Source organism: Drosophila pseudoobscura, chromosome X (assembly GCF_009870125.1).
Source record: "Drosophila pseudoobscura strain MV-25-SWS-2005 chromosome X, UCI_Dpse_MV25, whole genome shotgun sequence".
Taxonomy (NCBI): Eukaryota; Metazoa; Arthropoda; class Insecta; order Diptera; family Drosophilidae; genus Drosophila; species Drosophila pseudoobscura.
Window position 1 is genome coordinate 37,299,228 of NC_046683.1, and position 26,705 is coordinate 37,325,932.

Sequence of the window (26,705 nt, forward strand, 5' to 3'; positions counted from 1 at the left end):
ATTTTAATTATCCACGGCTAACTCCCAAAATTACAGCCTAAAACTAGGCCGTAAAAAAATTCGAGTTGAAGATCTTTTGAGCTTTGATAAAGCTTATCAACAGCTCTTTCGCGACCAAGCGGCAATGCTATGATATGCAATTTTTCTGCCGTGCACTATATTTTATTAAATATTGCTGTGTCTGGATTCTGTATAACAGAAGAAGACCATAGAAAGTGTACTTAGTAGTCCCAGCCTCTGTCCTTTTCTCCTCGTGACCGTCAGAGGGACTGGCAGTGGAAAAAGAAGTCTTGTAGAGCGGACCCAGTTCTCTAAACCAAGGTCAAGCCAAAGTCAAAGCCTAGTGCAAGTGCCAAGTGCGGCTCAAAGTGATCATTTTATTTGAGTGGACGCGCCAGTTATATATCGCCAATACTGGATATTTGGAAATATTTGGAAAACGAGCGCCCACAGTTAACTAAAATTTTTCGAAACAGTGGTGCAATTCTGTTGAGGTAATTATCCACCCAGCTACAGCGACCCGTTGAAAAATGTGATGTTCTTTCCGCGTAGGATTAGCACCACTAGTATCTACGTATTGAAACGCTGGTTTAGAAGTTACGGATTGGTTATTCCCGGAGACCTCTATTGGCCACGTGCCCGTCCCACCGGTTAAACCCCCACCGTGTGACATTCGGATGAGGCGGTAGCCGAGGGCATGGACTTGCTCCTCCAGTAAACCCGATCGGTGGGCTCTGCAAGCGTCGCCTGAACCCGTTCGACCCATGGGGATAATCAGACTGACTCTTCAAATACACCAGTCGCCTCACGAGCAATCAAGTGTGCGGGTGTACCTAACCTCACGCCGCAGATGGACCGCGGTCATTGACCCTTGGCATCGGAAGCAGCTGAAGTTACCTGCGGCCGGTACAATCGTGTGCCACCTCGAGACCTCGAGTAGGAACTCGGTCTCCAGCCGGGAAGCATCCACCCCGCCTCGGATTTAGTTATATTTTCTATCTTTCTTTCAAAATTAGACCCGATATGCGAAACCCTGTTTTTTTATCCGCTTTCTGTTTAACTACGTTCTTTTGATACGGCAAAAATTTGCAACAGCCAATTAAATCCGGTATAAACAAAAAGGGAATTCCTGTACATGGGCTAAGTCGAACTTGAACAAATGAGTAGTGTATTAATACCGATTATTGTTACAGTTTTTGATTTTGGTTGCCACACATTCATCTCATCATCTATGCAGCTAATCATCACAATCACACACATCATCATACTCATCCACCCATCAAATCACCTCATCCAACATACAACGAAAGATCTTTCTGCGTGGCAGCCAAAATTATTATTCGTCCCCTAAGTGATTATCATGAAACAAGTAAGCCATATGATAAACATGACTGTGCGGTAACTATTCGTTGGTCTTCAACCGTGATCATGGTCTTATACACGTATTACTCATGCTCTTGGTCGACTCTCCATATACCTGGTTTTTGCCTGGTTTCGCACGGACCAAGTTAAATTAATGAAGTTTAAAGTTTTAGTGTTCCTATAATGAACACGTAATGTAGTTCTTGCACATATCTATACATACTCATAACCATTTTTATATATTTATTCATCATTATACCCTACCTCTCCCATATGATTCTCTTTCCCCCCGCATATTCTCTATAGTAATACCCTGTAAATGAAAGAAAATTTCGAATATCATGGTTATATTAGGGTATACGTTCTATGTTAGGTTAGGTTTAATAAGAAAGTAGATGAATATTCATGGATTGCTTAAATAAAATTTGTTTTTGAAATGAAACAAGACTAAATAGACTATATCAGAACCCTGCAGCGTCGTTTGAAGGAGATGTGACCCACCGCAGTCTTTGTTGGAGGGATCCTGACGATTAATAGGTGGCCCTGAAGGATCATGGTAGGGTGGGCGTTCTCGCCAATGGGCGATACCGCAGCCGACAAAGATCTGACCGGTGATCTTCTTCATTTACGTGTACCTGCTGATCTGTCCCTTTGACCCCCCTGTATCCCGTTTCCTAGTATCCTTTCCCTACTCGTACGCGATTTTTTTTATAAATTCTTATCTCGACCATTTGCCAGAGCTATAAATGGGTAGTAAAATTTCCTCCATGCCCACACCCCGCCGACCAGAGACAAAAGCCGAAGCCAGCGCGTACTTCCTACTCCCGTTTACTTATCATCAGCTCCTATAACCTGTACGTTGTATGCTACACCATCAAATCACCTCATCCAACACACAACGAAAGATCTTTCTGCGTGGGAGTCAAAGCTATTAATCGTATCGTAAATGATTATCCTGAACCAAGTAAGCCAAGTATACTAAATTTGTAATTTTTTTCGTTTCCTGGAATAATAAAGATTTGGTTTTTAAAAGTATTTATTGGTATTTCCAAACTATGAATTAACCTTTCGGAGGAACTTTGGCTACTATGTTGTGTCGTGATGGAGTTTATCTCCTTGATTCTGGACAAAGAGTCAGCTACTACATTGCCTTTTCCTGGTTTGTAGATTAGCTGATAGTCGTGCTCTTCCAAAAATGTTCTCCATCGTTTTATTCTCGCGTTGCCATTCCAATCGCTCATGGAATGGGTTAAGGGTTGATGGTCGGTGTAAATTTTAACCTTTGCTCCCCCATAGAGATAATTTCTCAAAGACTTCAATGACCATATTATTGCTAGCATTTCTTTTTTGTTTGCTGCATAATTTTCTTCGGCTTTCGAAAGGGTTCGGGAGATGAAGGATATTGGTTTGTCATTTTGAGTAAAACTGCTCCTAATGCGAAATTTTAAGCATCTGTTGTGAGTTGAAACTCTTTATTGAAATCTGGGTATTATAAAATGACTTGTGTCGAAATGAGGGTGTTCTTGAGTTTTTTGAAAGCTTCCATTGCCTCTGGGTTAAGGTGACTGATTTTTTTGCTCGAGTTGTTTTTAGATATGCGACCATCTTCCCCTCTTAATAATGAGGTAAGTGGTTTAGCTAGCATTGCATAGTCCTTTATGAATCTTCTATAGTAACCGGATAATCCTAGGAAGAATCTGAGATCCTTTAATGTTTTCGGACAAGGATACTTGGAAATGGCTTCTACCTTTGCAGGATTTGTTTCTATGCCTCTATCGGAAATAATAAATCCTAAAAATTCTACTTTATTTTTAAAGAACTCGCATTTGTCGAGTTGGCATTTAATATTGGCTTGTTCAAGGGTATCGAATATGGTCGCGAGATTGTTAGCATGTGTTTCTTCATCTTTCCCAAAAATAATTATGTCGTCAATATAAATATAGCAGATTTCACCAATATGTGGTCGAAGGATATCATCAAGGGTGCGTTGGAATATTGCTGGTGCATTTTTTAATCCAAAGGGGAGACGTGTGAATTCGTATTTACCGTTGTTGATGGAGAATGCAGTTTTTTCGATATCTGATTTTTATACCCGATACTCAAAATGAGTATTGGGGTATATTAGGTTTGTGGTGAAAATGGATGTGTGTAACGTCCAGAAGGAATCGTTTCCGACCCCATAAAGTATATATATTCTTGATCAGCATCAATAGCCGAGTCGATTGAGCCATGTCTGTCTGTCCGTCTGTCCGTCCCCTTCAGCGCCTAATGCTCAAAGACTATGAGAGCTAGAGCAACGATGTTTTAGATCCAAACTTCTGTGATATGTCACTGCTACTTCCCACTTCCGCCCCCACAAACGGCGAAAATCTGTGGCATCCACAATTTTAAAGATCTCTAACACACACGTAGCATAGGCGGCTTTGCTTAGAGTAAAACATTAGCGCCTAGATCTCAGAGACTATAAAAGCTAGAGCAACCAAATTTGGTATCCACACTCCCAAGATATCGGACCGAGACGAGTTTGTTTCAAAATTTCGCCACACCCCCTTCCGCCCCCGCAAAGAATGCAAATCTGGGGATATTCACAAATCTCAGAGACTATTAAAGCTAGAGTAACCAAATTTGGTATCCGCACTTCTGTTAGATCTCACTATAAAATCTTTATCTCAAAATTTCGCCCCACCCCCCTCCGCCCACACAAAAGACGAAAATCTGTTGCATCCACAATATTGCAGATTTGAGAAAACTAAAAACGCAGAATCATAGATAACGACCATATCTATCAGATTGCTGAATCTGAATCAGATCAGATCATTTTTATAGCCAAAGGAAACAAATCAATTTGCAGTGGCTACGCAGCGCGTGACGTCACGCACAGACTGATTTTCTGTCTCTCTCGCACGCACTCTTTGTCGTGTCGTTTAATATTAGCGGCCTCTGCCGGAGGAGAGCCATACTGACTTAGTATCGGCTATAACTCTAGAGTTGCGGTGTCCGCAGCAACTCACAACGTTCCCCCTCGTTTTTTGTGTAGGTTTGGCCAATAATACAACTTAGTTATTTGTTTGTAATTTTCGTCTAGTCCTCTATGGGCTCTGCAATGTGTTTCTTCTATAATTATAGCTTTATCTTCTGAATTTACTACATCTTGGAGGAACTTTCTCGTGAAGAGAAATTTATTTATGAAGTTTTCCTTTAGCTTATTTTGGATAAAGTATAAATCTTCTAAAGTGCAATGTATTCCTGTGGTTAAGTTAGGTTGAATAAATTCTTTCAAAATGATTAGCAAATTGTCAACCATATCAAATTCAATAATATGTCGGGTATTTTCATAAACTCTTACTAACTCATGAACTGTGAATCTCCCTTGCGATAATAGTAGCTGCTATTTAAATTGGTTTAAAGGCTTGCTAGTCTCTTGAATGACGTTTTCAAAACTACTCTCTGCTGAATGCTTAGTATTTATATCTGATTCCTATTCCGTCTGGTCGACATCACAATCTGTCATATGTTACGTTAGTTGAGCCTGGTTTATAAATGATTTTCTGTGTGAAGTAATACCAACGTTTCATTTCAACATTTGGATTTTTTTGCGACATTGCAAAGGACAAAGGTTGGTGATCTGTATGTATTTCAATTCCACTCACTCCGTATAAATAATTTCGCAAATTTTTTAATGCCCATACAATAGCTAATAATTCCTTTTTATTAGTAGCATATAATTGCTCGGTTTTACTTAAAGTTTTAGAAATAAACGTTATGGGATTCCCATCTTGTGACAAAACTGCACCTATTGCTATTTCCGATGCATCTGTGGTTAATGTGAATTTTTTATTGTAATCTGGTTGTACTAATTCAATATGTGCTATTAAACTGTCCTTTAAATTATTAAATGCTCCAATTGCTGGTTAATCCAGTTGTATTAATGTTTTTTTGGATGCCCTTCGTGAAACTTTCCCATTTACTCCACTCAGATATTTTGTTAATGGCTTGGCAATTGTGGCATAATTTCGGACAAATTTTCTGTAATACCCTGTTAGTCCTAAGAAGCTCTCTGATATTTTTAGGAATTGGATAGTTTTGTATTGTGGAGATTTTTTCTGGATCTGTTTTAATGATATTATGGGAAACAATGTATCCCAAAAATTTGGTTTCTGTATTATATGAATAAGATCTTTATAATATTGTTCTATAGTTTTTGAAAATATTATTATATAGTCCATATAGACGTGACAAGTTTTCCCAACTTGTCCCCTAAGTATATCGTCCATTGCCCTTTGGAAAATTCTGGGAGCGTTCGTCAATCCCATAGGCATTCCAGAAATTTATATTTACCGTTATTTATGGAAAATAATGTTTTTTCAATATCTGATTCCCTCATTAAAATCTGATAGAAAGCTGACTCTAAATCAATAGCCGAGAAATACTTTGCCTTACCTAAATTGGCAAGGATTACTGAAGGATCTTGCATAGGGTATCTATCCGGTATGGTGTTTTCATTAAGTTTCTTAAAGTCTATTACTAATCTATGTTTAGGAGTTCCGTCCTCATTTACTCCCTTCTTTGGTACTACTATTACCGGTGAATTATATGGGCTTTTACTAGGTCTGATTATAACTTCATCTAACATTTTACTTATTTCGTTATTAACGAAATCGTTAACCGAATAAGCGTATGGATACTGTTTGCCATATACCGGTCTATCATGTTCAGTGTTAATCTCTCCTTTTATATCCGTTCTAAAGGGTAACTGTAATTTTATATTCGCATGGTTTTCTTTGATTATAGCTATCATTTTCTCTGAGGTTTTCTAAATTATCTTCTTTATATGTTCTTGTGTTATACAATTTCATTTTTTTCGATTCAGAGTTTGCATATTTTTTAATGTCGGATATTTCTACGACGGCGTGTTCAGGATTTTTGCATCCCAAACTGTTAAATCGCTAATTTTCGGATAATTCAACGACGGCATGTTCAGGAATTTTTAAATCCCAAACTATTAAAACTTTTGGTGTCCGATAATTAAACGACGGCGTATTCAGGATATTTGAATCACGAACTATTTATTTCTTTATTGACGGATACTTCCTTCTGTATTAACTTCCTTCTACCTTTACTGAATCAGTTCTAGTTTCTTTTCATACCCGATACTCAAAATAAGTATTGGGGTATATTAGATTTGTGGTAAAAGTGGATGTGTGTAACGTCCAGAAGGAATCGTTTCCGACCCCATAAAGTATATATATTCTTGATCAGCATCAATAGCCGAGTCGATTGAGCCCTGTCCGTCTGTCCGTCTCCTTCAGCGCCTAGTGCTCAAAGACTATAAGAGCTAGAGCAACGACATTTTATATCCGAACTTCTGTGTCACTGTTACAAGAATGTTTCAAAACATTTCCCCGCCCACTTCCACCCCCACAAAGAGCGAAAATCTGTCGCATCCATAATTTCAAAGATACGAGAAAACTGAGAACGCAGAGACGTAGAGGATGACTATATCTTCTAGAGTGCAAAATCTGAACCAGAGCGTATAATTATTATAGCCAGAATGATGAAAACAATTTCATTCTCACTCGCTCTGTCTCTCTCTAACACATAGGTTTCATGGTCGGTTTTGCCAATTGCAAAATATGAGTTCAAGGATCTCAGAACCTATAAGATCTAGAGCAACCAAATTTGGTATCCATACTCCTGTGACATCGGACCTTCACCGTTTTATGTCAAAATCTCGCCACACCCCCTTCCGTCTCCGCAAAGGACGAAAATCTGGGGTATCCACAAATCTCAGGGACTGTTTACGCTAGAGTAACAAAATTTGGTATCCGCACTTCTGTTAGATCTCACTATAAAACGTATACCTCAGTTTTTCTCCCCACCCCCTTCCGACCCACAAAGGACGAAAATCTGTTGCATCCACAATATTCCAGATGCGAGAAAACTAAAAACGCAGAATCATAGATAACGACCATATCTACCAGATTGCTAAATTTGGATCGGATCATTTTTATAGCCAAAAGGAGCAAAACAATTGGCAGTGGCTACGCAGCTATGCGTTCGCCGTCTCTATCTCCCTCTCTCTCTATCTCTCTACCCTGAAAAAAATAAAAACAACCCCGGCAATGCAAGCCCTAGACTAACTGCTGGCAGGCGATGTCTTTTTCTTTGTTTTACGCTCAACATTCTGACCAATACCCTTTATCCAAAAAAGAGGGATACCCGATGCCCAGATGCCCCTCTCTCTACAAACAAGCGCACCGCGGTGTCTGCTTGTCCAGGTCTCAGTTCAATCACCCCCTCCCACATTAACAAATCAATCAGTCCATTTGCCTACAAAGAGACTAAATAGAGAGAGACACACAGCATGCCCAGCAATATCACTTGTCCAAAGAGGAAGAGCAAGAGCAATGAACATAAATATGTAAATAAATAAACATTATATAGTATGTGTATGTATATGCAGCTGTTTGAATGAGCCGTTATGGTTAGGGAGTGAAAGGGGGACCAGCGAATGCAAGTGTGAAAGTGATATACAGTGGGCTGCAAAAGTGAGTACATACTCACAATCACTGACTTTCGCCGCCCATAACAGCCAAACGAATAAAGCAAAGCAAAAGAACTTTTTTCCCATATCAATACACTTTATTCTTAGCAAATAGGTAATAAAAAGAAAACGAAATGAGAAGTTGTCAAAGAGTGAAAAAGAAAAAAGCAAAAAAACTCGCATGTACTCAGTTTTGCACTTTTCGTTATTTGCAACTATTTTCGTTCGAAATGCTGTCCCCAAACCTCAAGTACAAGGCCGCCCTAAGAAGTTAACGGACTCAGACGCTAGACTTATGATGTCCGAAATGAGAAAAAATAAGTTGCTAACACCAAAGAATGCTTCTATGGCCATAAAAAAAATGTTAGTTGCTGGACAGCTAGAAGAGCCCTTCGCAACATTGGGTACATGGTAGCCGTTAAGCAAAATAAACCTGCGATGTCGGAAAAAAATGTTAAAGCAAGGTTGATATTTGCAAGGGATCATAAAAATTGGACCACGGATGATTGGAAACGTGTTATCTGGCCTGATGAATCCAAATTTAACCGTTTTCAATCGGATGGGAAGCAGTACAGTTGGCGTAGGCCCGGAGAGAAACTTCAAAAACATCATGTCAAGCAAACTGTAAAACATGGCGGTGGAAATATTATGGTTTGGGGATGTTTTACATGATGTCACGTTGGTCCTCTACAAAAAATAGATGGTATCATGCGAAAAGAGAACTACTTAAATATTTTGCAAACCTATCTACCCAATTTTTTGGAAAAATATGCTTATCCCGAACCACAAATAACATTTCAACAAGATGGAGATCCGAAGCACACTGCGAAAATTGTTAGAGAATGGCTGGGAAATCAAAATTTTAAACTGATGGAGTGGCCAGCTCAAAGTCCCGACCTCAATCCGATTGAAAACTTATGGTCAATCGTGAAACGACGGCTCGGTCAGTAAAAATCAGCCCCATCCAACCTAGGCGATCTCTGGAGCCGCGTAGAATTGGAATGGAATCGTATTCCAAAAGCTATTATTGAGAATTTGGTAGAGAGTATGCCATGTAACGCTTGGATCAGCGAGCGAGCTAGTTCGCAGCGCCATCTAGTGGTCGGCACCGTAAGGGCCGTGGTAGACCAAACACCCTCTATGGGCTAGGTCGAGGAGATCACGAAAAGTGGCATAGGAAGGGGGATAGAGTTAACAGCTTGGATTGTCAACTTTCTCTGGCATTTCACCCTGTCCTTTGAGAGGGCCCGAGGGTTGTAGCTTGTTGAGGGGCTTGGCTTCGGTCGCTTCCCGTTTTGGCGCTCGACCCGAGCGTTCGTTTTCTCTGTCAACAGCCAACAAGTATTTTTTATAAGTGCTAAAAAGGGAAAAAACGTGTAATCGCGGCGGGAGGAGAAGAGCTTCAGCATTCCGGCATTAGTTTTCCAGCCTAGGTAAGATTGAGAAGGGTAAAGGAAAATTGGACTAGTCAGATAATTTCATCCGTGTAGGACCGGCCATTGGCGCAGTGGATACCGCAAAGGAGGAACGCCGCATCGCCGTATTTTCGTTGCCAAGCGGCCCGGATCAGCTTCGCGGATCCAAAGACGCGAGGCGTCGAGGAGATCGAGCGTCCAAGGGACGCCAGAAGGGGTCCAGAGGAGCAGCCAAAGCAGCGGTGGAAAAAAATTGCAGGCCCAAGTACACGGGCACCGACGTCACGCTAGCGGGGGTTGAGTGGTTTTTGGGGAAGAAGAAAAAAAAACTCAATCGTCTTGTTGGAGAGCGAGCCAAGGCAGGGCTATATAGCGCAGCTAGAGCGAAAGCAAGAGCAGTCCGAGATCTGGCGGGGTCTTTCGAGTGGCTTCGCGAGTGCTTTCATCGTCGGGAACCGTCCCAGGGAACGATGAAGTGATTTCGGAAGGGAAAATCTAAAACTAAAAGAAACCGGGAATGGCCGAGATCTCTAGCAATAATAGGATTCAGTGTTAAGTGATTAGTGTTAATAATTTAATGAGTTAAGTAATATTTCTTTGTTAGTTTTTTTGTGCGTTAAAGTCTGCGACAGTCGGCGAAGGGCAGGCGAAAGAAAAGGAAAAAAAAAGAAAGGGCCGAGAGAGTTTTTTGTTGTACTCGAGTGGAATGAGTCGCTCAAAGTAAGAGTGGAGCGAGCAAAGAGTTGAATTTGTGAGTGAGGTTTTTTTTGTGTGCCTTTGATTTACTCCCGATTGGAGTTCACTTTACAGGTCCAAATCTCCTCCGGGAAGCGCTTCATCGGTGGATATGCGGATCATCGGGTGAGTGAGAACGAACAAGAAAATTTAACCCTGGCAATTCCACTCATGAGAGAAAAGAAAAGAGAGATTTAGATAATTACATAATTCCCCCTATTGTTTGTTCCGTTTCTTCCCCCCTTTCGGTCTGGCTGTTGTACTGTCTTTATACATGAATTCCGAGATAATTGTTAGTTTTATTCCTCATCATTATTAAGCAATTTTATTGATATTATTTTTTTCATTCTTTTTACTTTTTATGCGTACTTTTTGTTGAGTTATGTTTAGTTTTAATTTAGGAATCGCTCAGTTTTTAGTCATAAGTCAATAAATTTTATAATGTTTTAGTTCACAGTTTTTTTGCCTTCGGCTAGCCAAATGCCCCTGAGGATCCCATAACGACGCAAAGGGGTCATTCCATATAAATTGCGACCTAGGAATGGCCAAGGTAGGGAGGGTCAATCCGCCCTCAACGAGATCTGAGGCGGGGAAAAGCGTTCGGGGACAGGTCGGAGAAAGGGCCAATTACGTGTTCAAGCAATTTTAGGTCCACCTTAACTCTCGTCGTAGCACGCATAAATTTTAACTTGTTAATAATGAAGATAGGCATCAGGTGAGAGGAGGGCAAGATCACCACCCCAATTAGCCGACGAGCATCCCAGCCGGGAACAACCGCGTGCGCCCTTCTCCCACTCCCCAACACCCAGCCTGGTTCGTTACAGTTATAAGTAATTATTAATTTCATTATTATAAAGTTAGTGGCGCCCAACAATGGGACCCAAAATAATTGGTAGAACCGCATCCCGATGTGGTCAACAATATCGCAGAAACACACACATCAAAAACACTTTCGGTTTTTCTGGCAAACGATGTACATACATATGTAGTGGGCTTGAGAAGAGAGGCATATACGTTTATTCGCTTTTATTCTCAAACTACGGTTGCTGCAGCATCTGGGCCAGAATACCGATCTTCATAGTCAGCTAAATTCTGCAAGTCAGTCGCATAGGATTTATTGTTGAGACGTTGCTAGCAGCGATCGACAAGCCACGGCTGAGGACGTAGAGCTTAGTAGGCGATTAAATACCCTACAGTAATGGAGTCCGTAGCCCAACGAGTTAGACGTTTGGAAAAGCAGGGAAGAAGTCTTTAAATAAGTCCACCCTGACCACGAATAACGAGTTTTAGCAAAGACCCATCCATAGTTTACAATAGTCATGCGGCAGAGCTAGCCATCAAACGCTCGGAAATACAGAACAAAATCTTTAATAAGAGTTTGCCTGGCCACGGGTGATGGAAAACCAGCATACCTGTCCGCGAAAGCAAGAGTGCGAAGGAGAGTAAAGAAGACGAAACTGATTAGCTTCGATTTACTCGCACTCGAGCTTGCAGTCGTTGTTTTTGTCTTGCGGATCGGCGCTCCAAAGCAATAAAACGTTTGGTTGTTGTTGCGAGGGCTGATTAGCGGCACAAGCAGCGGTAAAATATCTTTGTTCTTTCTTCTCACACCAGTTCCGATATGATTTTTTTTTCAGGGGAACTAAGCTATGCTTGAAGGCAAATAAATGTTTTTTTGATTTCTTTATATATTGCGATTTTCACAAAATATTATTCTTATTTTTAATTATAAATTGTTTTATGTTTTATTATCAGCTACAAACGCGTCTCAATTCCTCAAGCTGTAAGCAAAGAGTTTTTATTTTTTTTGTGTCACAAGAAAAAAAAAAGTTGCTAGAACGCCGAAACCGCTGTCTCGGTTGAGATAGGTCATCGACCGGCAAAGAATTGTGAGCACTGGGAAGAAAAAAGCTAGGTGACGTGCCGAAGGGAATCAATAATGGAGGGAGAACCTGTAAATCCGTCCGTTTGCTTTCTGTGTGGGGAAGAGTTTGGATCCCTGCAGTTATACAAGACCAGGTGTGGCCACGAGTTTCATAAAGCTTGCATCGTCCCCTACTCGAAGGAAAATGCTAAATGTCCCAGATGTGGAAGAGTCACTTTTGAGTTGCAAGGCGGCGCATCGGTTTCGGGCACGCAAACCGCAAAACAGCAGGCAGGAAGCAAAGAAAAAGCTTCAGGCACCCCAGCGACGGGATCAGCAAATAATAATCCAGGTTCAGCTTCAGTTGATGGCGGGAATATAGGAATCATGATTACCCAAGCAGTGCGAGCCATGCAAAACGACCTTTTAACCCAGTTGTCGGAGCAGATGGCGCAAATAATACAAACCAATGTCGCTGCTCATCTTCAACTGACTGGCCGGGATCAACACACTCGAAATATAGCTCCAGACCATAGTTCGCAGGGTCAGGAAGCAGGCGGAGGCCGAGAATCGGCAGGATTTTACAGAGAGGGCAGAGACACTCCTAGAAGTTTAGCTTCCGATCTGTCCCAAAGGCCGGACAAGGTCGTACACATCATGAATGGTTGGAAGCTACGATTTAGCGGGGATGCGGAAGGAATTAGCGCTGATAATTTTATCTATAGGGTAGAAGCTCTCACCCATGCAACGATGGAAAGCAACTTTGCGGTGCTATGTAGCAACGCTAGCATCCTCTTTGACGGAAAGGCTCGGGAATTCTTTTGGAGGTTTCATAAGTCAGTGGTAGTGGTCCGATGGGATGTGCTTTGTCAGGCATTAAAGAAACAGTTCCGAGACACTCGCACGGATGTGGACATTCGAGAGGCGATCAGGGACCGGAAGCAGAAAGAAAAAGAAGGGTTCGATGCCTTTTATGATGCCATAGTCCAGCTAATGGATAGTTTAGAGTCTCCCTTGTCAGAAAAGTCTGTGGTAGATATACTGCGAAGAAATTTGAGGCCCGAAGTAAGGCACGAGTTGCTCAATATAAAAATAACTTCGGTTGGGGAGCTCAGGGAAATATGCAGACGAAGAGAGAGTTTCCTGGAGGACGTGAGACGGAATTATGGTTATCAAAAGAGTGTTCCTTTCCGTAGGCAAGTAGCTGAGTTGGTGGAGGAGCACATGTCTGATGACGCAACGGAGTTTTCTGAAGGTGAGGGCGAAGCCGAAATAGGAGCGTTGGCCTTGGTATGCTGGAACTGCCATAAAGAAGGACATCGGTACCAGGATTGCGAATCCAAATGCAAGATCTTTTGCTATGGGTGTGGCATTCCAAACATTTACAAACCAGCTTGCGAAAAATGTCAGAAAAAAAACGGCAGGGCGAGCACACAGCCTCGTCAGCTTCAGAGTGTGCGTCGCCAAAAATCCGCGAACCCAGACGCCAGCCAGTAGAAAATCAACACCAGGCAGTTATAGATACGAGCATTCCAGTCCAGCCCGTCAGTACAGTAAAAACAAATTTATGGCATAATTTCATTAATTCTAATTCAGATGCAGAAGCTGTAGAAACACTGTTCCGTCGCAGATCCAATTCAAGACACTCCAAACGGATGAGATCATTTTGGAAGGCAGCTAAATCAATAAATGCAATTAGGTACAAAGAGCTCGATAAACGTCCGTACGCAGAGGTAAAAATTTTTGAGCGGCCAGTGCTTGGGTTGTTAGATACGGGGGCAGCGATGAGTGTAGTTGGTGGGAATTTGGCTAAACAAATAATTACCAGCAGGATTCCATTTAAACGGGGCATCTCAGTTGCTCATACTGCAGATGGCAGGCGGCAGGAGGTTCTGGGTCGATTGAGAACTCCAGTCGGCATAGCGTCATATCTCCGACGACATATCTCCGCCCAGTACATTTTGCCGGCGGAATTATGTCGCTTTTTTTCTGGCGGACTTATGTCGTTTGAAAGCGTCATATCTCCGCTCGGAGATATGACGTTTTGAAACGACATATCTCCGCCGTGTTACAAACGACATATCTCCGCTCGGAGATATGACGTTTTGAAACGACATATCTCCGCCGTGTCACAAACGACATATCTCCGCGCGGAGCTATGACGCTTAGAAGCGACATATCTCCGCGCAGCGATTTTGAGCAAATTATGCCGATACACCATCAAAAAATACAAAAAAAAAACAAAAAAAAGAAAACAAAAGGAACAAATAAATTTGCAGTGGCTACACAGCGCCCAACGACATGTTCTGACTGATTTTCTGTCCCTCTCGCACATACTCTTTATCTTTAGCTGGTTACCTAACTGTAAATGCACCGTAAAAAATATTGTCTTAATTGAGCAAATATAGCTACTGCATAATTTATGAACAGCGTTTTTATTAGGAAGTTAATTTCATTAAACAAAAATTGTTAAAGAATGCCGTGTTGTATTTAATGTAATATAAACGTATTATTTAATATGTAATATGTAGATAATTTATTGTTTTTAAACATGTGCATAGAATATAATGTTATAGAATATTTTTTTCTGTGCAATAGGCAAAGCGTGCGAGGCGCGCGCCAAAAATATGCCGCATTATTCTGCTGCATTCATTCCGATTCGGTTGCTCAGACAGTAAGAATGGACTACGAAAATATTAAATTTGAATTCAGAGAAGGAAGCCGAGCGGGCTGCTCGTTACTGTTGTTTTCATTATTCGAGCAACAAATTTATGTAAAAAACAAACAATTAAAACTAGGCGAAACCACATATGTGTGCCGAGTTAAATTCTGTAAAGCCAGAGTTTATTTAAGTTCAGACAAATCTAGAGTTTACTCAAATCCTGAATATGTTGTGCATAGCCATGGCCCTCAGAGTGATGAAATGAAAAAAAATCAGTGCTCTTAGTGAAATAAAACTGAAGTGCGAAAATAATAGCAATTTCGACACCAAAAAAGTATTCAATGATGTTCTTGCTGAGTAAGTTAATATATTAATTGAAATTTTAATAATACATACTGCCTTGCTACATATGTTTGTACAGTGGCTCACAGCTTAAATGAACCAAAGCACGTTAAAAATTTAAAATTTTCATAACTTCTAAACCATCAAACTTACCAATGAAAATCAAATGACAAACAAAACGAACTTCTTATATTTTTTAACATTTTTCTAAGACGTTTTAAATAATAAATAACAAAAATACTGCCTTTTTCCACCCCACAGCTTATTTTGTTCAAAGAGAAGGTGTTTTCTAGTGCGCATTTTGTTTTTTTCCTTTTTGCGGGGTAACGGAGAAGAATATCGAACTCTTTTTTTTGGTTGGTAAGATAAGTAAAATCTTAACAGAATTGTATTAAAATTTTTGTTATAGGACTGCTCAATTGATTTTTACAGGGGTTTGAAGTTTGAAAAGTGCTCTGGTTCATTTAAGCTGTGAGGCACTATATGTACATACATATATACTTCAGCGGTCGGCACGCACACATTACATTGCGTTTGTGTGCGTTGACAGAAGTCAAACTAAAACAAAAAGTATTATTGTGTTGCTGCCGACCACTGCACTATGGTCCAGAGTTCGTTTTTTTTGGCATAAAGTCGAAATTTTTATGTGAATGGATTACGTTTTTTCTTGCAAATTCTCAAAGTAAATTCATCATACATATTAAAAATTATTTAGCTCCCCTGAAGATTTTGGCGAGCTTTTGAAAGTGAACAATCGATCAGCTGATTGTGGGAAAAAAATTGGCGCCAAATTACTTGTTTACATTTTTACGTGGCGATCGAGTAAATTTGCTCAAATAAATTCGGCTAAAAATGGAAAATGAAGATAAAGGTTTGTAGTATCTAATGTATTTAGTTATTTTATGTGTAGTCCCAAGATTTAAGTGTTGTGCAATGTCCAATTTATGTGTATTTTTGTAGAAAATTTAACTGCGTCCCCTGTGTTTCGTAGAATATAACAAATGAACTGAGTTCTGCTGAGAAAAACTAACTATGCGAGTTTGTACCTACAAATGTTGTAATTGACTGGAAAGTAACAACTTTGGCCCGTTTTGGCCCCTTTTCTTTAAATTTGTTAATATTCAGGAAAGTTCGAGTTTTTGCATAGCGATCTCATCGATATTTGGCGCAACAACAATCGCCAAAAAAAATCTGTCTCACATTGGATTTACAGTAAAATCAATAACAACCATTTGGAAAATGAAAAAAAAGAGAAATAGATAAAAAAATCAGTAATTTTGAGTCCTTCATTAAAAGAAACCTTCTGAAGTGCAACAAAATGATGGAACGGTTTATGACCACCCATGCTAAATGGATGGCTTCTAAAATAACAATTATTGTTGATGAAAATTGTAAGACACCAAAGAAAATGGGACGTCCAACATTACATTATACAAATGCAGGGACAAGATTAAAAAGGAAACTGGCGTCTGATCTTGCAAATGATAATAATAATAACACGAATCTTCTTATGCATGCTGCGGCAGTTTCTGCTAAGAAAGAACGCAAGACCTACGTGGCTTTTGTCGTAACAAAAACAATTAGAACACCTGAATACCCGACTGAATCGAAAAAGCATCTTCAATTGCAAAAGCCCATTGCACTTTCACCAGATGAAGCTTTAGCTTACCTCCTGGAAAATTCACTCAACAAACAGCAGTATACAAACACTAGGCTTTTAAATAAAAGGCATAACTGCGACATTTATCCTAGCTATAATAAAGTAATGGAAGCTAAATTACAGTGCCGACCAGAGTGCATAGAAGTAATGGAAACTACTGCTCGAGTGCCATTACAAAATCTTTTGGATCATACAGCACATCGAATAATTAAATTGCAGTCCGATGTTTTCAAGCAGTTCCCGGATGCATCTGAAATCAAATTAATCTGCAGCTACGGATTTGATGGCTCAACGGGTCATAGTATATACAAGCAGAAGTTTTTAACTGAAATACCTGGCAGTCAGCTTTCCGATCATTCTTTATTTGTAACTTCTGTTATACCCATACAAATTACAGACACCTATCATCGGAACATCTGGACAAATAGAACACCGCAGTCTATTAGATTTTGCAGACCGCTAAAAATTGATCTAGTAAAAGAAACTACTGCGCACATAATTATAGAAAAAAAAGATTTAGATTTTCAAATTAACACTCTTAAACCCTTTGTTTATAAATTAGTTGAGAATGTTGACATAGTAGTTACCTATGAAATGCATATGACACTTATAGATGGAAAAGTGCTGAACGTATTAACTGGAACTAAATCTACTCAATGTTGTCCAATATGTGGGGTCACCCCGACAAAAGTATTGGAAATTACAGATTTTAGTTCAGAAACCTTTACCCCAAAACTTGGAGCTTTGAAATTTGGAGTAAGTCCATTACATGCTTGGATCCGGTTTCTAGAATTTGTCTTGAACATATCATACAGAATAGAGATACAAAAATGGCATATAAAAGGTGATAATAAGATAAAAATGAGAATTCGGAAAAAATATATTCAGGAAAAGATTTGGGAAGATATGGGTCTACGTATAAGCATGCCAAAGCAGAATGGCAACGGAAATAGCAATGATGGGAATACGGCAAGAAGAGCTTTTGCGAACACTAAGCTACTATCATCCATAACCAACTTTAGCGTAGCCCTTTTAAATAATTTTCACATAATCTTAATCGCAATTTCGTGTAACTATTATATAAATTCGGAAAAATTTCGTTCTTTTTGTGAGAGTACTTTTTGCTTATATATGCAAACATATCCGTGGTACCCAATGTCCCCTACGATTCATAAAGTATTAGTCCACGGTTTTCAAATAAACAATTCGACGTTGGTTCCACTTGGATGTTTAGGAGAAAATGCTTCAGAGGCACGGAATAAAATGTACAAAAAAGACAGATTATCACATGCAAGAAAAAATAGTCGGGTAAATACTATGACTGACATTTTTTATAGAGCGATGGATTCCTCGGATCCATTACTATCGAGTGTCTGTTTAAAGGAGAGGGAAAGGAAAAACAAGAAAAAGCCTCTTTCCAAAGAAGTATTAAGCCTTCTGGAGTTGCCGTCTACCGAAAGCAAAGATTCATGTGAATACGATAATGACTCGCAATCTGATTCTGATTCTGATTATAATATATACGACATAGAACTAGAAGAAGAAGATGAGGTCATTTAAGAAAAAAATTAGTGTGTAATAAATTTCCATAGTTTATATATAAATATAGATAATTTGAAATAAGATATTATATATAATGATTTAACAACAAAATGTAATAAATGCCTGTAAAACAACGGCATTTTCCCGTGTCACCAGCCGTGGAGAAACTGCTGTATGCCGAAGTGGATAGGATGCTCAAATTAAGAGTTATTGAGGAATCTGATAGCGCCTGGTCCTCTCCAGTTGTGCTAGTCCAGAAACCGGGAAAGGTTCGACTTTGCCTAGACAGCCGAAAAGTCAATGCCGTTACACGAAAGGACGCCTATCCGTTGCCGCAAATAGACGGTATACTAAGTCGCCTCCCCAGAGCCATGTTCATCTCGAGTCTGGATCTCAAGGATGCCTATTGGCAGATACCCTTAGATCCGGAGTCTCGGGACAAAACTGCTTTCACAATTCCAGGTAAACCTTTATATCAGTTTAAGGTTATGCCGTTCGGTCTCACCAACGCGTCGCAAACCATGACCAGATTGATGGACAAGGTGATCCCTGCGGAACTTCGCAATGAAGTCTTCGTCTACTTGGACGACTTGTTAATTGTTTCCGATAGCTTTGAGTCGCATATGAAGGTGTTGAGAGTTGTAGCGCAGCATGTTCGATTGGCTGGATTAACGCTCAACGTAGAAAAGAGCAAATTCTGTATGCGTTCGGTGAAGTATCTTGGTCATATCGTCGGGGAGGGTGTCATTCGAACGGATCCCGGGAAAATTTCGGCCATGATAGACTTTCCAGTGCCGAACTCTTTGAGAGCCCTACGGAGATTCCTTGGGATGGTTGGATGGTATCGTAAATTTATAGCAAATTTTGCGTCGATAGCTTCCCCTCTCACTGACCTGCTGAAACCTAAGTGCAGATTTGTCATGACTCCGGAAGGACGTACCGCGTTCGAGGAACTTAAAAAACTGTTGTGCTCTGCGCCAGTTCTTCGTAGTCCCGATTTTAGCCAACCTTTCTTTGTGCATTGTGATGCCAGCAAGTCAGGTGTTGGAGGTGTCTTGGTGCAAAAGACTCCGGAAGGAGACGAATTTCCGATAGCTTTTGTGTCGAAAAAACTTAATAAGGCGCAAAGAAATTATTCTGTGACCGAGCAAGAGTGTCTGGCGGCGATTGTTTGCATCAATCGTTTTAGGGCATACATAGAGGGACATGATTTTACGGTTATCACCGATCATGCATCTCTGAAATGGCTCATGACGCAGACGGATCTACATTCGCGGCTGGCCCGATGGGCATTGAAATTACAGGGCTTTAACTTCAAAATAGAACACCGGAGTGGGCGTTTACATGTTGTACCCGATGCCTTATCCAGAGTTAATGAAGAAGATTTGGCGGCCGTGGATGTTGGTTATGGACAAGCAGTTGATCTCGAGTCGCCAGCTTTTCAGTCCGACGAGTATGTGGAGCTGGTAAACAGAATAAAGGCCAATGACGTTAACTTGCCGGATCTGAGGGTGGTCGAAGATCGTGTGTACAGGAAGTGTGATTTCGCCACAGGGAGTACTCTTCATGATCATTTTATCTGGAAGTTATGGATCCCACAGAGTCTCATTGCAGAGGTACTAGCCAATGCTCACGACCATCCCTTAGCATCGCATGGGGGAATTCATAAGACTCTAGAGCGAGTGCGACAGTTTCTCTATTGGCCAAGTTTGGTCAAAGATGTAAAAGCGTATGTACTCGCGTGCGACACTTGTAAAGCAACTAAAGCACCGAACTCTGTCCAGCGACCCCCGATGGGAGTGGCACCCGAGTCGCAGAGGTTTTTCCAGAAGCTATACGTAGATTTTCTCGGCCCTTATCCACGTTCAAAAAGCGGGAATATTGGCATATTTATAGTACTAGACCACTATTCTAAGTTTGTCTTCCTGAAGGCTGTAAAAAAACTAACGGCTGATCTCGTGATCAAGTATCTGCAGCAAGATCTATTCCACACTTTTGGCTTTCCGGAGACCATCGTATCGGACAATGGCTCGCAATTTAAGTCGGAAGTCTTCCAAAAGTTTCTCAAAGCGCACAAGATATCACACACGGCCACAGCAGTATACTCTCCGCAGTCGAATGCGTCAGAGCGAGTAAACCGATCTGTAATTGCCGCCATTCGTTCCTATGTGAGGTCCGATCAGAAAAATTGGGACGAGGAGCTGAGCAGCATTTGTTGCGCCTTGCGAACCGCGGTCCATTCTAGCCTTGGAGCTTCGCCCTATTATATGGTATTTGGGCAGCAGTTCGTTAGCTCAGGGGAAACGTATAAAGTTCTGAGAGCTCTTCGATTGTTGGAAGATAAATCCCTAGTCTTCTCCAAGGAGGATTCGTTGGAATTGGTACGTAGCAAGGCCTTAACGGTAATGGAAAAGCAAAGGCAGAAAAACGAACGAAATTACAATTTGAGATCAAGGGAGGTTTCGTACCAAGTGGGCCAAGAGGTGTTCCGGAGGAACTTTAAGCAGAGCAACTTCCAGGCTGGCTATAGTGCCAAACTGGGCCCAGCCTTTGTGAAGGCCAGAATCCGCAAGAAGATAGGTAATGCTTATTATGAGTTGGAGGATCTACAAGGACGGTCTATTGGGCGATACCACGCGAAAGACTTAAAACAATAGCTGATCCGCGCAGTTTGGATCCGACTTGTGTGATACCACTAAGTCAGATCTTCGGCGGGGGGTATTTGTAACGCTTGGATCAGCGAGCGAGCTAGTTCGCAGCGCCATCTAGTGGTCGGCACCGTAAGGGCCGTGGTAGACCAAACACCCTCTATGGGCTAGGTCGAGGAGATCACGAAAAGTGGCATAGGAAGGGGGATAGAGTTAACAGCTTGGATTGTCAACTTTCTCTGGCATTTCACCCTGTCCTTTGAGAGGGCCCGAGGGTTGTAGCTTGTTGAGGGGCTTGGCTTCGGTCGCTTCCCGTTTTGGCGCTCGACCCGAGCGTTCGTTTTCTCTGTCAACAGCCAACAAGTATTTTTTATAAGTGCTAAAAAGGGAAAAAACGTGTAATCGCGGCGGGAGGAGAAGAGCTTCAGCATTCCGGCATTAGTTTTCCAGCCTAGGTAAGATTGAGAAGGGTAAAGGAAAATTGGACTAGTCAGATAATTTCATCCGTGTAGGACCGGCCATTGGCGCAGTGGATACCGCAAAGGAGGAACGCCGCATCGCCGTATTTTCGTTGCCAAGCGGCCCGGATCAGCTTCGCGGATCCAAAGACGCGAGGCGTCGAGGAGATCGAGCGTCCAAGGGACGCCAGAAGGGGTCCAGAGGAGCAGCCAAAGCAGCGGTGGAAAAAAATTGCAGGCCCAAGTACACGGGCACCGACGTCACGCTAGCGGGGGTTGAGTGGTTTTTGGGGAAGAAGAAAAAAAAACTCAATCGTCTTGTTGGAGAGCGAGCCAAGGCAGGGCTATATAGCGCAGCTAGAGCGAAAGCAAGAGCAGTCCGAGATCTGGCGGGGTCTTTCGAGTGGCTTCGCGAGTGCTTTCATCGTCGGGAACCGTCCCAGGGAACGATGAAGTGATTTCGGAAGGGAAAATCTAAAACTAAAAGAAACCGGGAATGGCCGAGATCTCTAGCAATAATAGGATTCAGTGTTAAGTGATTAGTGTTAATAATTTAATGAGTTAAGTAATATTTCTTTGTTAGTTTTTTTGTGCGTTAAAGTCTGCGACAGTCGGTGAAGGGCAGGCGAAAGAAAAGGAAAAAAAAAGAAAGGGCCGAGAGAGTTTTTTTGTTGTACTCGAGTGGAATGAGTCGCTCAAAGTAAGAGTGGAGCGAGCAAAGAGTTGAATTTGTGAGTGAGGTTTTTTTTGTGTGCCTTTGATTTACTCCCGATTGGAGTTCACTTTACAGGTCCAAATCTCCTCCGGGAAGCGCTTCATCGGTGGATATGCGGATCATCGGGTGAGTGAGAACGAACAAGAAAATTTAACCCTGGCAATTCCACTCATGAGAGAAAAGAAAAGAGAGATTTAGATAATTACATAATTCCCCCTATTGTTTGTTCCGTTTCTTCCCCCCTTTCGGTCTGGCTGTTGTACTGTCTTTATACATGAATTCCGAGATAATTGTTAGTTTTATTCCTCATCATTATTAAGCAATTTTATTGATATTATTTTTTTCATTCTTTTTACTTTTTATGCGTACTTTTTGTTGAGTTATGTTTAGTTTTAATTTAGGAATCGCTCAGTTTTTAGTCATAAGTCAATAAATTTTATAATGTTTTAGTTCACAGTTTTTTTGCCTTCGGCTAGCCAAATGCCCCTGAGGATCCCATAACGACGCAAAGGGGTCATTCCATATAAATTGCGACCTAGGAATGGCCAAGGTAGGGAGGGTCAATCCGCCCTCAACGAGATCTGAGGCGGGGAAAAGCGTTCGGGGACAGGTCGGAGAAAGGGCCAATTACGTGTTCAAGCAATTTTAGGTCCACCTTAACTCTCGTCGTAGCACGCATAAATTTTAACTTGTTAATAATGAAGATAGGCATCAGGTGAGAGGAGGGCAAGATCACCACCCCAATTAGCCGACGAGCATCCCAGCCGGGAACAACCGCGTGCGCCCTTCTCCCACTCCCCAACACCCAGCCTGGTTCGTTACAGCCAAACCGTGTTAATAAAGTAATAGCTAATAAGGGTCTATGGACAAAATATTAATACTATGTTATTTTCTTTGATTTTTGTAAAAGTGCAAAACTGAGTACATGCGAGTTTTTTTGCTTTTTTCTTTTTCACTCTTTGACAACTTCTCATTTCGTTTTGTTAAAAAAGTTCTTTTTCTTTGCTTTATTCGTTTGGCTGTTATGGGCGGCGAAAGTCAGTGATTGTGAATATGTACTCACTTTTGCAGCCCACTGTAAATGCCTTTAGAAAGAATGAGAATTGGCTGTAAAAAAACCGCGAAAGCTAAACACCAGGGGCTCTCTCACTCTTTCCGCAAGCCAAAAAGAGGAAGAGAGCATCACCCAGGCCCAGGCAATTGGTAAATAATTTCTTAACCGTTACAGTAAGTGAGGGGGACACGAAAATGTTTTCACTCGTATGCGAATGGAAGAAATGAGAAAAAAGCCGCTCCATTTTTTTGCGTTATTTGAGTTATTCTCTCAGTTCTCTGTCCTACACAGACAAGTGTTCTCTCAATAAAGCAAATGTCCATACATACAAAAGCTGAAAATGTCTAACAAGGTGACGTCATCACCACAGCTGCTCTCTTTCAGCGATTATCATACGGCACCTTATTGGTGAATTCACCTTCTATGTCTATTTGGAAAACGTGAATTGAATTGTCCGTTTGTTCCGCATGCTTCTCTGCCCCACTCAGAAAAGAGTTCTCTCAACTGTCTGTTCACATCCTTACACATTTACATATGGATGCAAGTGTCTTTATTAACAAGATGACGTCATCACCACACTTGCTGTCTTTCGGCGATTATCATACGCCACCTTATTCATGCATTCACCATGTAAGAGTCTTTCCGCATGCTTTGACTCCGTTCTCTCTTTTTTGAGTGACTCACTCGTAAAAAGACCGCGAAATCTCAATAGGCCGTGTTTTGGTGGGACCAGTTGATATCGAGCCAGGCAGAGCGATAGTCTTTTTACCGATTACCGATTACCGATTTCGAATTAAACCCATTCAAACTAGTTTAGCTTTTAACTTATTAAAAAAAGGTAGTTGGTTATGAATTAGTGGACTGTATAATCGTTTATATCTTGAGCTTATTTATTATTTATTGATTATTTAATATTGGTGGTTATAGTACAATTATATTACAAGAATAGCGGGGGGTTCGATTCTGCGGCGGTACAAACTATGCGTGCGGGCGGCTTCGTCTCGAAGTTTCTACTGCATCAACTCCGCGAAAAGAAGTCGAGCAAAAGGGAATTGAAAGATCACGCGATAAGACTCGACGCGACGGTTTCAATGCAAAACAACGGAACGCATCGCTGTGTGCGTGTGCAGCTGCGGGTCTGGCCATGCGTGTGAGAACATTACAGCTATGTTCTGGACCCGAGTAAACAACAACACAGCTATGCGCGTAAAAATAGTTACTTAGGCGGTGTACTACAATCATGAGCGTGTAAATAGGTCAATCGCAATATACATGTAAAAACTACGAGGCTCATTTCTCACCATACCGGCCCCCCTGAACGACTGTTCAGAACAAGGGAAGCACAGCAAGTTTGGTAATAGGCCTCTTGTACACTCCTCGGGCGGTTTTGACGGTGACCACTCGAACTCTCTCGTCTTGGCCAGGATGAACTTCGGTGATTCGCCCAAGCAGCCACTTGCTAGGCGGTTGATTTGGCTCCTTCAGTACCACAAGAGTGTCCACGGTTATGTCGTTGGACTCCTGCTGCCATTTCGTGCGAGGTTGCAAGGAAGTAAGGTATTCCAGATTCCAACGTTTCCAGAATCCTTGAACCTTGGCTTGCAGTTGTCTCCAACGCTGCAGTCTGTTAATGTTGACGTCTAACAAGGACGGCTCCGGCACCGACATGTGAGGTTGACCTGTAAGAAAATGAGCGGGGGTAAGGGGATCCAAGCTGTGATCGCTGGGCGCGCACAGTGGGCGAGAGTTGAGTAACCCTTCAATCTGAGTTAAAATTGTTGAATATTCCTCGAAGGTTAACGCACTGCTACCAATTACTCGGCGAAGGTGGAGTTTGATAGATCGTACGCCTGTTTCCCAAAGACCTCCAAAGTGCCGGGCAGATGGCGGAATGAAGTGCCAGTTGATGTCCTGACTCGTCAGAAAATTAGCAATTTCCTCGTCTTGACTTTGAGATACAGCTATCCGTTGCATCTCCGTTAGCTCCTTTCTGGCTCCATGGAATGTTGTGCCATTGTCCGAGTACAAGTCGGATATAGGGCCACGTCGAGACCAAAAACGTTTGAAAGCGGCGATAAATGCAGGAGTCGTCAAATCACTGACGAGCTCGATATGAATTGCTTTGGTGGACAGATAAACAAAGATGGCAAACCAAGCTTTGCCAAACTTCGGTGTCCGACCTGCTGATGTCTTGATGGTAGCTGGTCCAGCGTAATCCAATCCAGAATGTAGAAAGCAGCGGGTGGGCTGAACGCGAACGGCGGGAAGATCAGCCATGAGCTGTGTACTCGTTCCTTTGCGCTGGAGGAAGCATATCTTGCAGTTGAATACAATTTTGCGGACTATGTTACGGGCTCCCAGGATCCAATACTTCTGTCTCAACGTGTGAAACATAAACTCGACTCCAGCGTGTAACGATGTGACGTGCTGGTGTCTAGCTATTAAAACAGCGACTGGTGATTCCTTTGGAAGAAGTATGGGATGTTTTGCGTCATAGGTTGTCATCGAGTTTCCAATGCGTCCTCCTACGCGCAGAATTCCTTGGTCGTCAACAAATGGAGTGTAGTGAATCAACTTGGATTTTTGAGAAAGGGCTTGTCCAGTGCTCAGCTGTCTGTACTCCACTTGGAAGAACTCCATCTGGACATGTTTGATTACCCTAGAGCGGACATATTGAAGCTCCCATGACGATAAAAATGATGACAGGCGGTCCTTGCAACGAAGACGATGTACGAACCGAAAGCAATAGCTAAGTGTCCGCAAGAGATGTGACCAGGAGGACGCTTTGTTGATCATACAGTTAAGATCATTTCCTTCATTGGAAATGTGTAGATTAACTTGGGGCTTGACCGTTACTTCCATCCGCTCAGCGTCCTCAGTCGACAGTGCGAACTTGGCCTTAGCAGGTGGCCAATTGCGATGTGATTGGGAAAGCCACGGTGGTCCATTCCACCACAGTTGATGTTCCACCAGATCCTTTGGTAGAAGTCCGCGTGATGCACAGTCCGCGGGATTGTCCTCAGTGCGAATGTGGGCAGCTACGTGGCAGCAGCTACGTGGGCAAGCTTCTAGAATCTCAGCCGTGCGATTACAAACATAAGTGTTCCAAGTCCGTGGGGGTGATGAGAGCCAATGTAGTACAATTTCGGAGTCTGACCAACACGAAGTATCGAGCCGTGGGATGGAGTTAGGTTTGATGGGTGCCACCCGGGTTTTTGCGGCGATCAGTGTTACAGCGTAATCATTATTGACTCTCACGCGACTGTAGATAACAGCGGCGTATGCATGAGATGACGCATCGGCGAATCCATGCAGCTCCGTTGCTTGAAGTGGCGAGGATAGGTAGCGGGGTATGCGACAGCTTTCCAATAAATGAACTTCGGCTGCAAACTGTTGCCACCGTGCGCATAGCTGCGCGAGTAGTGGTTCGTTCCAGTCGACCGAGCTCAGCCAACTATAAATGTCCTGTGGCAGTGTGGACCCCATCGGAGGGGCAGATTCCTTGAACGGGTATTGGACGATGTATACGCCATCGTTTCTGCGGGCGTGCGTATGAACGAAGTGTTGCTCAGCGGGATCACTAGCATCAATGGTAGCGTCACTTGGTTGAACTCGTTCCATGTCCATGAACGATCGAACCAAAGTGTCCAGATCCTCGTGCGCGTGATGTGCTAGTGCGTGGTTGTGAGCATCACTACTGAGAT

At 42.0% G+C, this 26,705-nt stretch overlaps 1 protein-coding gene and 2 long non-coding RNA genes across 3 annotated transcripts; all 3 read left to right on the forward strand.

The window, feature by feature from the left end:
- The first annotated feature begins 430 nt into the window (after positions 1-430).
- On the forward strand, positions 431-1,121 carry LOC117185015 (uncharacterized). Its single transcript, XR_004470507.1, has 2 exons — positions 431-494; positions 553-1,121. It is a non-coding gene; the product is annotated as an uncharacterized lncRNA (long non-coding RNA).
- A 9,301-nt stretch (positions 1,122-10,422) lies between these two features.
- LOC117184746 (uncharacterized) lies at positions 10,423-13,642 on the forward strand. The gene is made up of 2 exons (XM_033383571.1): positions 10,423-10,606; positions 11,812-13,642. Exon 2 carries the CDS (start codon positions 11,996-11,998, stop codon positions 13,415-13,417), a length of 1,422 nt encoding a protein of 473 aa, XP_033239462.1. The 5' UTR covers positions 10,423-10,606; positions 11,812-11,995; the 3' UTR covers positions 13,418-13,642.
- A 7,043-nt stretch (positions 13,643-20,685) lies between these two features.
- On the forward strand, positions 20,686-22,770 carry LOC117184857 (uncharacterized). The gene is made up of 2 exons (XR_004470326.1): positions 20,686-21,229; positions 21,287-22,770. It is a non-coding gene; the product is annotated as an uncharacterized lncRNA (long non-coding RNA).
- Positions 22,771-26,705: the final 3,935 nt, after the last annotated feature.